Source organism: Balaenoptera ricei, chromosome 18 (genome assembly GCF_028023285.1).
Source record: "Balaenoptera ricei isolate mBalRic1 chromosome 18, mBalRic1.hap2, whole genome shotgun sequence".
Lineage (NCBI taxonomy): Eukaryota > Metazoa > Chordata > Mammalia > Artiodactyla > Balaenopteridae > Balaenoptera > Balaenoptera ricei.
The window spans coordinates 50,656,611-50,669,028 of NC_082656.1; the positions used below are offsets into that span (position 1 = coordinate 50,656,611).

The 12,418-nt window shown below is 35.8% G+C and overlaps 1 protein-coding gene across 5 annotated transcripts in view; it reads left to right on the forward strand.

Moving 5' to 3' along the window:
• Nucleotides 1-12,418, forward strand: part of PIBF1 (progesterone immunomodulatory binding factor 1) — a 200,177-nt gene that overhangs the window by 57,237 nt on the left and 130,522 nt on the right. For all 5 annotated transcript variants that reach the window (XM_059902534.1, XM_059902533.1, XM_059902535.1 and 2 more), the window contains one exon: nt 7,966-8,064. In XM_059902534.1, coding sequence (XP_059758517.1) covers nt 7,966-8,064 — 99 coding nt within the window. The remainder of the gene's footprint in view (nt 1-7,965; nt 8,065-12,418) is intronic.

The following is a 12,418-nucleotide window of genomic DNA, read 5'->3' on the forward strand; positions in this document are numbered from 1 at the left end:
ATCTTGCTGTGGTTTATGTCATAGAGTGTTCTTCCTATGTTTTCCTCTAAGAGTTTTATAGTGTCTGGCCTTACATTTAGGTCTTTAATTCATTTTGAGTTTATTTTTGTGTATGGTGTTAGGGAGTGTTCCTAATTTCATACTTTTACATGTACCTGTCCAGTTTTCCCAGCACCACTTATTGAAGAGGCTGTCTTTTCTCCACTGTATATTCTTGCCTCCTTTATCAAAGATAAGGTGACCATATGTGCATGGGTTTATCTCTGGGCTTTCTCTCCTGTTCCATTGATCTATATTTCTGTTTTTGTGCCAGTACTATACTGTCTTGATTCCTGTGGCTTTGTAGTATAGTCTGAAGTCAGGGAGCCTGATTCCTCCAGCTCCGTTTTCTCTCTCAAGATTGCTTTGGCTATTCGGGGTCTTTTGCGTTTCCATACAAATTCTGAAATTTTTTGTTCTAGTTCTGTGAAAAATGCCATTGGTAGTTTGATAGGGATTGCATTGAATCTGTAGATTGCTTTGGGTAGTAGAGTCATTTTCACAATGTTGATTCTTCCAATCCAAGAACATGGTATATCTCTCCATCTATTTGTATCATCTTTAATTTCTTTCATCAGTGTCTTATAATTTTCTGCATACAGGTCTTTTGTCTCCTTAGGTAGGTTTATTCCTAGATATTTTATTCTTTTTGTTGCAGTGGTGAATGGGATTGTTTCCTTAATTTCTCTTTCTGATCTTTCATTGTTAGTGTATAGGAATGCTAGAGATTTCTGTGCATTAATTTTGTATCCTGCAATTTTACCAAATTCATTGATTAGCTCTAGTAGTTTTCTGGTGGCATCTTTAGGATTCTCTATGTATAGTATCATGTCATCTGCAGTGACAGTTTTACTTCTTCTTTTCCATTTTGGATTCCTTTTATTTCTTTTTCTTCTCTGATTGCCATGGCTAGGACGTCCAAAACTATGTTGAATAATAGTGGTGACAGTGGACATCCTTGTCTTGTTTCTGATCTTAGAGGAAATGGTTTCAGTTCTTCACCATTGAGAATGATGTTTGCTGTGGGTTTGTCGTATATGGCCTTTATTATGTTGAGGTAGGTTCCCTCTATGCCCACTTTCTGGAGGGTTTTTATCATAAATGGTGTTGAATTTTGTCAAAAGCTTTTTCTGCATGTATTGAGATGATCATATGGTTTTTATTCTTCAATTTGTTAATATGGTGTATCACATTGATTGATTTGCATATATTGAAGAATCCTTGCATCCCTGGGATAAATCCTGCTTGATCATGGTGTATGATCCTTTTAATGTGTTGCTGGATTCTGTTTGCTAGTATTTTGTTGAGGGTTTTTGCATCTGTATTCGTCAGTGATATTGGTCTGTAATTTTCTTTTTTTGTAGTATCTTTGTCTGGTTTTGGTCTCAGGGTGATGGTGGTCTCATAGAATGAGTTTGGGAGTGTTCCTTCCTCTGCAGTTTTTTGGAAGAGTTTGAGAAAGATGGGTGTTAGCTCTTCTCTAAATGTTTGATAGAATTTGCCTGTGAAGCCATCTGGTCCTGGGCTTTTGTCATGCCATCTTAAAATCAAATGCAAATGGGCAGTTTTATGTTTTGTCCAGGAAGAAGAATCTGAAGGTAGAAGAGATTAATTCAGATGCTTTTCCTATAAATAAGCTTGTCATATAAACAGCCTGTTTCAGTCCCTTTTTGTTCCAACTGGAAAAAATATGTTCACTTTTATTGACCAAAAATATTTTTACATGGAGGCAGAAGGAGGAGAATGGGTTGCTTAGTTGTGCTTGCTAAGCTCTGCTGACAACCCTGTTTCTTTCACTGTTTATCCTTGGTAAATTTCAAGTTCTGAGGCATTTGTGATGTTTATTCAGGCTAACACATGCTCTTGGCATTGCCAAATTCTGATTTGTTCCTGTTAGAATTTTAAGGGTTCCTGAAGTTTTTCTCATTCTTCTCACATTTTCCTTACCACTTTTCAAGGATGTATTTTGATTTGACCTATTGGTACTATGAAACTGGTCTTCTAGTAGTAAGAAAATATATTCCTTCCTGTACAGAAGTCTGATGATATTGTATGTTTTGTACTGGGGTTTTCAGTAAAATCCTTTTATTGGAGAAATAGTCAAGAACTTAACTCTTTAAGTTTCTTGTTTGAATGTGATAATTTAAGTGATATCTCCCAGTTGTTTTTCCACAAAAGTGCTGGTTTATGCCTATTTCTGTAGCATAATTATTAATAGCACCCCTTTCACTCTAAGGAGTGCCTAAGTTAAAAAATACATTATTTGGACACTAGTGATAATACTGGGAAACTCACTTTTCTTTTGCATTTTACATAGGATTGATAAGGTTTCTTTTCCTTTTTCTGCCATCTTTCCTCTCAATCCACCTCCCACACACAAATATAGGATGGATGGGGAGAGAGAAATACGTGTTATCGAGATGGAGTTAGTAAGAAACAACATGAAAGTATTATGAAAAACATCTTGGGAATCAAATGTTAGCTTTCTAAAAAGCATTTCTAGGGATGAGATATTTGAATTTTTATATTTTAAAACATTTGTTGTAATGTTGGCCAACTCCCAGCATCTTTCTCTGTTACGATTACGTTTGATTATATACTCAGTTTGAACTTCTATTTTTTTATTTTTTATTTTTTTTAACATCTTTATTGGAGCATAATTGCTTTATAATGGTGTGTTAGTTTCTGCTTTATAACAAAGTGAATCAGTTATATATATACATATGTTCCCATATCTCCTCCCTCTTGCATCTCCCTCCCTCCCACCCTCCCCATCCCACCCCTCTAGGTGGTCACAAAGCACCGAGCTGATCTCCCTGTGCTATGCGGCTGCTTCCCACTAGCTATCTATTTTACGTTTGGTAGTGTATATATGTCCATGACACTCTCTCACTTTGTCACAGCTTACCCTTCCCCCTCCCCATATCCTCAAGTCCATTCTCTAGTAGGTCTGTGTCTTTATTCCCATCTTGCCCCTAGGTTCTTCATGACCTGTTTTTTTTTTTTTTTTTGGATTCCATATATATGTGTTAGCATACAGTATTTGTTTTTCTCTTTCTGACTTACTTCACTCTGTATGACAGACTCTAGGTCCATCCGCCTCACTACAAATAACTCAATTTCGTTTCTTTTCATGGCTGAGTAATATTCCATTGTATATATGTGCCACATCTTCTTTATCCATTCATCTGTTGATGGACACTTAGTTTGCTTCCATGTTCTGGCTATTGTAAACAGAGCTGCAATGAACATTTTGGTACATGACTCTTTTTGAATTATGGTTTTCTCAGGGTATATGCCCAGTAGTGGTATTGCTGGGTCGTAGGGTAGTTCTATTTTTCGTTTTTTAAGGAACCTCCATACTGTTCTCCATAGTGGCTGTATCAATTTACATTCCCACCAACAGTGCAAGAGGGTTCCCTTTTCTCCACAGCCTCTCCAGCATTTATTGTTTGTAGATTTTTTGATGATGGCCAAGTTTGGACTTTTAAAACTTTAGCTCCATTAGCTTGTTCATGCTGTCAATTTTTCAAGTTTGTCTTTTGGAGAACATTTGAATTCCTGCTATTTGTTCTGTAATTGTATTTCTGTTACATTTTCTAATGCATTTAACATTTTTAAATGGATAGTTTATTAGTTATATGGCAGTTCTGGTTTTATCTGTGACAGGAATCAATCCATCTGGTGTTTTATCAAACCAGTGTGAGTTTGAAAGAGCATGGGCCATAAAAACAGGTGTATAATATATTCACAATTCTTCCAAGAACTGTTTTTGATTTAACATCTATTGTGTTAGGAGGTAATCATGTAATATAAATCTCATAATGACAGAATTTCCCAAAGAGAAGATTTCTGTGAAACAAGGGGACTCTTCAGAGAGGCAACCTATTATGATGGAGAGCATAGACTCTAGCACCATATGGTTTTGGTTCAAATTTGGGCTCCATAGTTTACTTGCCACGTGACTGTTGTAGGCAAATACTTAACTTCTCTGTGTTTCAGTCTTCTTCATAAAATGGAGATAGTGATACAACCTACGCTTTGTGGGGTTGTCATGAAGATTAAATGAGTTATTATATGGTCACTGCCTAGCAAAGTTCCTAGCACAGGGTGAGCACTCTGTGTTTGCTATTACTCTTATCGTCAGTGGAAGAATCGCTCAGTTTCTATTTCTCAAACTTAATTTGAAACATTAAAAGTCAATTCATAATATTAAAGGAAGTATTTCTAATCTTTATGTTAAAAGGAATTGTGCTGCTTCTTCTTGAAGTATGCAAGTTGTGGCAGGATGTGGAAGGCGTGGTACCTGATAAGAACGGTTTACAGGGAATCCCCCGGTGGCGCAGTGGCTAAGAATCCGCCTGCTAGCTCAGGGGACACGGGTTCGAGCCCTGGTCCAGGAAGATCCCACATGCTGCGGAGCAGCTAAGCCCGTGCGCTGCAACTACTGAGCCTGAGCTCTAGAGCCCGTGAGCCACAACTACTGAAGCCCGTGCTCCTCAACAAGAGAAGCCACTGCAATGAGAAGCCCACGCACCTCAACGAAGACCCAACGCAGCCAAAAATAAACAAATAAATATATTTATTAAAAAAAAAAAAAAGAACAGTTTACACAGAAATCTTACCAGCAAACACCTATGAGAGGATCTACTGGTAGAAACTTCAGCTTCTAGCACTTTCTCCCATTCATTTCAGTTTTTCTCTTTTTGAATTACCTTTATTTATTGGTCCTTCAAGGCCCAACTTACATGTCTTCCCGTCATTCACTCATCTGTTCCTCCAGTTAAAAATAATCAACTCGTCTTCTTTGTGGCCATAGAATTTTGTTCATGCCTAAATATAGCACTAATTATAGTTAACCGGATGGTATAGATTGTAGCATGGTGAATGCACTGGTATCTTCTAATGACACCTCCTTTCATAAGCCCTAGTGTTTGTTTATTCTGGGTTGTATTTCTTTCTCTGTTTCTTCCTTTCTTTCTTCCCTCCCTCCCTCCTTCCTTTCTTTCTTTCTTTTTCTTCTTTCTTCCTTTCTTTCCTCCTTTCCCCCTTCCTTCCATCCTTCCTTTCTTTCTTTTCTTTCTTTCTCTTCTGGTTTTGAAATATAATTGACACACAGCACTGTATAGTTTCAGGTGTATAGCATAATCATTTGATTTACATACATCATGAAGTGATGACCACAAGAAGTTTAGTGACCATCCATCATCTCACAGAGGTACAAAATTAAAGAAATAGAAAAAAAATTTTTTGCCTCACGATGAGAACTTTTAAGATTTACTCTCTTAACACCTTTCATATGTAACGTACAACAGTGTTCATTGTTTTGATCATGTTGTACGTGACATCTCTAGTACTTATTTACCTTATAACTGGAAGTGTGTACCTTTTGACCCCCTTCATCCAATTCCCCCTCCCCCCATCCCCACCTCTGGTAACCACAAATCTGATCTTTTTTTCTGAGTTTGTTTGTTTGTTTGTTTGTTTCTGAGGTATAATGACCTACAATACTATGTTAGTTCCTGTTCCACAGCATAGTGATTCCATAGTTCTATACATTTCAAAATGATCACCATGGTAAGTCTAATTACCATATTTGCTTTTATTTCTGTTGCCCATTTTTGCAGTAAAGAAAATATATATAGCTAGGGACTGAAGCTTTTCCATCTGCCAGCTAAGCATTCATGATTAATTAGTACTGTAAATGTATCTACTTGGAATTTTGCAACTGAAATAACTTACAGAATAATAAGGCTATAGTATTTGAGAAATGAAAGTTGTGACCAATTTTGGATGGTTTACTGACTAAAATGTATAGATCCTCTAGGGATGAAAAATATATAAATGTTTAATATACTTTGAGAATTTCATTCTATCTATAAAATTAAAAATTTCATGTTTCAGTTAATTTGATAATAGTAGAATATTTCTGAAGGTCTTTGCAGTCAGGATGATACCAGAAAATAATGACTTGCTATTTTGTCATATCTACTTTAAAATGTACCTGCACTTAGATAATAGTGTACAAAAGTTATTTTCTTTTTAATAAGAGTTATCTGTACTCCAGTTTTTTTTAATTATTTTATTTCTGGCTCATAAGCTATTTTACTGATGAATCGCTATCGGCTGACATAGTCTAAGTTTTAAAATTGTTGTTAGCGTCACCGTACAAAAGATGACTTTGAGCACTGGCACAGCAAGTATGACCACTAAATAGTTCTATCTAATAGTTATTAGATAGATTTACTCAAACCGTGTGGATCTTCATGGCTCCCTACTGACATTCTCCATCAGTAATAAAAACCAAATTCTAATATCCAATCCAGTTCTTTCTGGGAGATGGGTTGATATGATATAAAAAAACACTCACATTGGAGTAAGACATAGCTGGGCTCAAATTATGGCTTTAACACTTAGGCTGTGTGACTTGGGCCTAGGGACTTAAGCCCTCTAAACTTCAGTTTATTCAGCTGTAAAGCAGCTTAGAAAGTATAACATCAAGGATTTGTAGGGATTAAGTGAGCACAATCATTTATGTTATACTCCAAATTTATTTATGTTATAACTCTGTTAGAGAAGAGGATTTTCAAAAAAAATTGACTCTCTGAAAGAAGAGTTACTGTTGGTATTTTTCTTTATTCAAACTTCCACTTTGATTAAACAAAAACAGGGGCTTCCCTGGTGGCGCAGTGGTTGAGAATCTGCCTGCCAATGCAGGGGACACGGGTTTGAGCCCTGGTCTGGGAAGATCCAACATGCCGCGGAGCAACTAGGCCCGTGAGCCACAATTACTGAGCCTGCGCGTCTGGAGCCTGTGCTCCGCAACAAGAGAGGCCGCGATAATGAGAGGCCCGCGCACCGCGATGAAGAGTGGCCCCCACCTGCCGCAACTAGAGAAAGCCCTCGCACAGAAACGAAGACCCAACACAGCCATAAATAAATAAATAAATAAATAAAATTTTTTAAAAACCAGACAAACAGGATTTGATCTTTGAGGGCCCGTATGTGTCTGTATCGCTCCTAATTACTCACTATTGTTACCTTCCACCTTTTGGACATTCCCCTTAAGTGTCACTCAATGTATCTTTCTGTCAATTTCAGTTCCTGCTGTCATCAGCACTGTAAATGGATGACTCACAGTCTGACCTCATACTTCCTTGAGCCCTGCATGAATATTGACCTTCACCTCAGCTCTCTCATTTAGCTACTCTAATGTCACCCCCTGCATCTTATGAACTAAAATTCCAGGGCTGAAGACACTACTCTACCTCTGAATCACTGTTCTCCGACAGCAATCTCTATTTTTCCATCTTGCCTGTACAACCACTTCCACTTAATCTGTTAGGCATCTTATCAGGACTTCAAGTCCTTTGTCCCTTACTTTCTCCTAATCTCAGTCCTTCTGTGTTCCCTTCTCTTTCCTTCCTCTCCATGTGAGACCCAGGGTCTATCAGTTTAGCTGTTCTCCTGCTTGTGTCCCAAACTTCATTTCCATTTGGATTCCTGTGATCTCTATATCCCTCATTATAACATTTTATATTGCATGTATTAACTTCTCAAAACCTCAGCTCTCTTGTGGATAATATGTTGGTAATTATACCTACCTCATTAGATTATGGTAGGAATTAAATGAGTTGATATAAATACAGACTGTTTACCCTACCTTCGACCCTTGTGGAGAAGAATTGTGGAGAAAGGTAGTATGACATTTAGAGATTAGACCATGTTTGTACCTACACTGCTGTGTGCTGCTAGAGAAACTCACCAAGCCAGGCACATTTGTATAATATACACTGTGGGACACCAACCCTTAGGGTGTCCCTGAGATTATCAGTTAGTCCAATTTCCAAGCAAGCCCATTTATGAGTCTTTAAAAGATGGATACTTGTGTAGTCAGAATAACTGAAGTGTACATTTACACTTTAGAAACCTCCGAGAAGCAAGGGATAATGCTGTGGCTGAAAAGGACCGAGCAGTGATGGCTGAAAAGAATGCTCTAGAAAAACATGATCAGCTCTTAGACAGGTAAGCATCCTGAAAATAGAAATGTTAAAACTCTTCGATTTTTGTTCCTGTTACTCTTTCTTTTAGAATATAGTTTTTCAATAGAAGTTTAATTTTCATTTCAGTTGAAGTGTAATTTACATGTAATAATTTACATATGTAATAATTGCATATATTGAAACAAGATAGAGAGTTTCCTTATACCCCTTTGGTAAGTCTCAACTACCACCCATCAAGAGGCAAACACTTTGTGATTTCTCTCACCATAGCTTAGTTTTGTTCTTCATGGACTAAAAATAAATGGAATTGTACAGTATGTACCCTTTTGTGTCTAGCTTCTTTCACTCAACATTATATGTTTTCATCCATTTTATGTTGTATCAGAAGTTCATTTCTTACTGTTGCTGGGCATAAATATACCACAGTTTGTTTATTCATTCACTTGTCAATGGATGTTTAGTTTGTTTTCAGTTTGGCGCTATCATGAATAAAGCTGCTATGGACATTTTTATACAAGTCTTTTTGTGGGTATATGTTTCTGTTTCTCTTGGATAAATACCTAGGAGTGGAACTGCTAATCATCGAGTAGATGAATGTTTTACCTTAAAAGAACCTGCCAGACAACTCCAAGGTGATTGTACCATTGTATACTCCCCAGTTTATTTTTCAAACACCTATATTTTCTGGTTCATGTCTGTTGGAGGGAGGGGAAGAGAGAGAATAATTTGTCTTTAATTTATCAATAGAAAATATATTTAATAACCTAGTTAAAGGAAAATCACTGATGAGTATTAAAGTAAATATCGTTATCTCATCAAACAATGTATTTTAGTGGTTCAACTACATGCAGAGTAAACAGAGTGGTTACCTTTTTTTTTTAGCTTTTTATTTTGAAATACTTTCAGACAGAAAACTTGCTAAAATAGTATAGAAAAGTTTTCATGTACCTTTCACATACTGGTAAACTTTGAAAATAAACTTTGAAAATAATCTCAGTGGGTCTTTTACTTGTTAAATGAAGATTACAGATTAATTTGTGGTTAAGCAATACATGGAACTAAAAATTCAAGCAAGTTTTCGCATAATGAAACTATTGTTAAGCCTCTAGAATGTCAAAATCTTTCAGAATGGTCCAAATTGTTATACTTCTGAATTCACATCAACCTTATAAACTTGACTCGTGGAGAAATTCTAATAAATGTAATAATGAAGAAATCTTTTCTCTAATGTGAAAGTATGTCTTATTCTAAAGATCTTAATATAAAATTAAACATTTATAAACCAGCTGCTTTTATTAGCGTGCTGTTGCAACCTATCTTAAAATTATCTTTTATTATGTATAATCCTTCTGTTTATAAATCTATATCATGTCCATTAAAGATTTACTTAGCTCCTTGTTGTTGTTTTTTTTTGTTTTTTTTGTTTGTTTGTTTGTTTTTTTAATTGTAAATGGAAGAATTAGGGTTTATTAATGCCTCACCAAAACAGTAACTTTCCTTACCAGAAAATACTCAGTAAGGCAGAGTATACATTTATAAACAAACCATACTTTCTTTTTCTCTTAATGGTGAGGAAACACAATAGAATTTAACAAAATTGCCATGTTTATAGAACCAGAAAATCTGTATGTGAGGACACTGACAAATGCATAGCATTGTATATCCAACATTATATTATTATACAGAATTGTTTCATTGCCCTAAAAAATCCCTTGTGCTTTACATATTCAGTATTCCTTCCCCTCCCCCTGTACCTCTGGAAACCACTGATTTTTAATTGTCTTTATAGTTTTTACTTTTTCCAGATTGTTGTTGTTTTTGAATGTGATATATTTAGTAATGGCTCTAGAATAATATTTATGGACAAACTAACAAGCTTTAAAAGAAAGCATAAGTAAACCAGAACTTATATTCATGCAAAATTTCATAACTTGCTAACTTGGTATGTGCTTGTGAGTTTGGAGAGAGAAGAATAGTAAATGTGTAAATAGTAAATAGTAAACCTTAAAATTGGCTGCTTATACTAAGCTCTGTGATGTCCTACACTCTGAATCTAAAATCCTTCTTATCCTACTTGTTCATACACTAGCAACTGGTATTTATCCTGAAAGCCATGTGATACTTTAATATCTACTGAATTACGGAGAATTCAGTCATTTAATGTTTGTAAAGCACGTTAGAACAGTGTCTTGCACATAGTAGTTCTACAGAAATTATTGGTATTATAGAAAAATTTGCTGAGTTAACTCTGCTTTAACTAATGGAATTTTTGCTCTTAATTCCTTGAAGTGATAGTAAAACTTTGCTTATTTGGAGGCTAATTTTCATCCAACCTTAAAAAATTAGGACAGTTTTAAAATCAGGACAAAGAAGGAAAAAAAAGAAAATGTTTCTAGACACACTAGAAATAACCTATGAGCAGCAAATAATGTTAGTGCTCAGAACTTTAAAGCACATTATAGGACCAAGGATTTGTTGAAAAAATGAGAATAATGTCTGGAATCTAAAACTCAAAATAAGCTTGGACTTTAATAAAATGCCTAAAACTGCTAAATGTACTTATCTGGTTTTTGAGCTATAATATTAAAGTAAAGGGGAAAATCCCCATGCTTAGGGTTATAATGTTGCTAGATGATTTCAAAAAAGTAGGATTCTAGATATCCCCACAATTTAATTTTTCCTTAATTAATCTATAAACTTATTACAATTCATGTCAATAATTTCAAAAGACTTTTAGTGAAACTTGACCAGCTGACTCTAAGATTCTTTTTCAGAATTGCTGTGGCTATGCTTGTGCCTACTCTTGTACGTTTACTCTTCCACATGAATTTTTATAGTTATATTTTTCATGTTAATACCTTTCATCCATCCAGAGTTCATTTTGGGGTATGGTGTAATAGAGAACTAATTTTATTTTATCTTGTTCACTATTAAGTTAACTGTACATTTAATGGCATCCAAATAAAAATACCAGCAAGATTTTTTTCTGCTTAATCTACACTCTAACTTTCTCTTGTGTTGGGTGGTATGGGAGTAGCACAGGCCTTTTGGGATCCTGGAAAGGGTAAGTGAGTTAGGGATGCATTTGGATTAAGTGGTTTGCAGTCACTTCTGTTTACAGTTAAATTATTGCTAGCCATTTCTGAGTATCAGTGGCTTCCAGGAATATTCTTATTACCCACTGTGCAACATAGGTTGTGAGAGATAGGAATGTGTCTCAGGTACCCATTACTGGAACCAGGGATTATTGACCTTCTTTTTTGGTGGAGGGATAAGCAAGATGCAATCATTTATCCTTTATTTTGGAGGGGAAGCCCTAGCAGTCCTCTGACCAGTGGATACTTAAACTTCTTACTGATGTGGTGGCTTCTCGAATCTTCATAGGGTTTTTTTTCCCCCAGCTTTATTGAGGTGTAATTGACAAATAAAATTGTAAGGTATGGAAAGTGTACAATGTGATGATCTGATATACATATACATTGTGAAAGGATTCTCCCCTCATGGAGTTAATTGACACATCTACCACCTCACATATTTACCTTTTTTTTTTTTTTTTTTGGTGGGAACATTTAAGGATTTAAGGTCTCTCATAACAAATTTCAACTATACGATACAGTGTTATCAACTGTAGTCACCGTGTTATACATTAGATCCTCAAAAATTATTCATCTTACAGCAGGATTTTTTTTAACCAGACATATCAAATCTATGGTTCATATGAAAAAATTAAAGATATTTCTTAAATAATAAGACTTGAAAGTCGAAGTTACTCCTGGATCCATGGGCTGCAGAATCGATGTGTTAGCAGGCATGAAAACAGCATTCATCTCATTGTACATCTAGCCTCAGAGCTGTTGGTTAACTAAACACATTGTCATTGAGGAGTAATATTTTGAAAGGAATCTTTTTTGTTTTTTGAGCAGTAGGTCTCAACAGCGGGCTTGAAGTATTCAGTAAAACCACGTTGTAAACAGGTGTGCTGTCATCCAGGCTTTGTTGTTCCACTTACAGAACACAAGTAGAGTAGACTTAGCACAATTCTTAGGGCCCTCGGATTTTCAGAATGGTAAATGAACATTGGCATCAACTTCAAGTCACCACCTTCATTAGCCCCTAACAAGAGAGTCAGCCTGTCCTTTGAAGATTTGAAACCAGGCATTGACTTCTCCTCTCTAGCTATGAAAGTCCTAGATGGCATCTTCTTCCAATAGAAGGCTGTTCCATCTACATTGATAACTTGTTTATTGTAGGCATCTTCATTAATTATCTTAGCTAGATCTTGTGGGTAACTTGCTACAGCTTCTACATCATCACTTGCTGCTTCACCTTGTGTTTAAGTTTTATGTGATGGAGTTGACTTCTTTCCTTAAATTTCA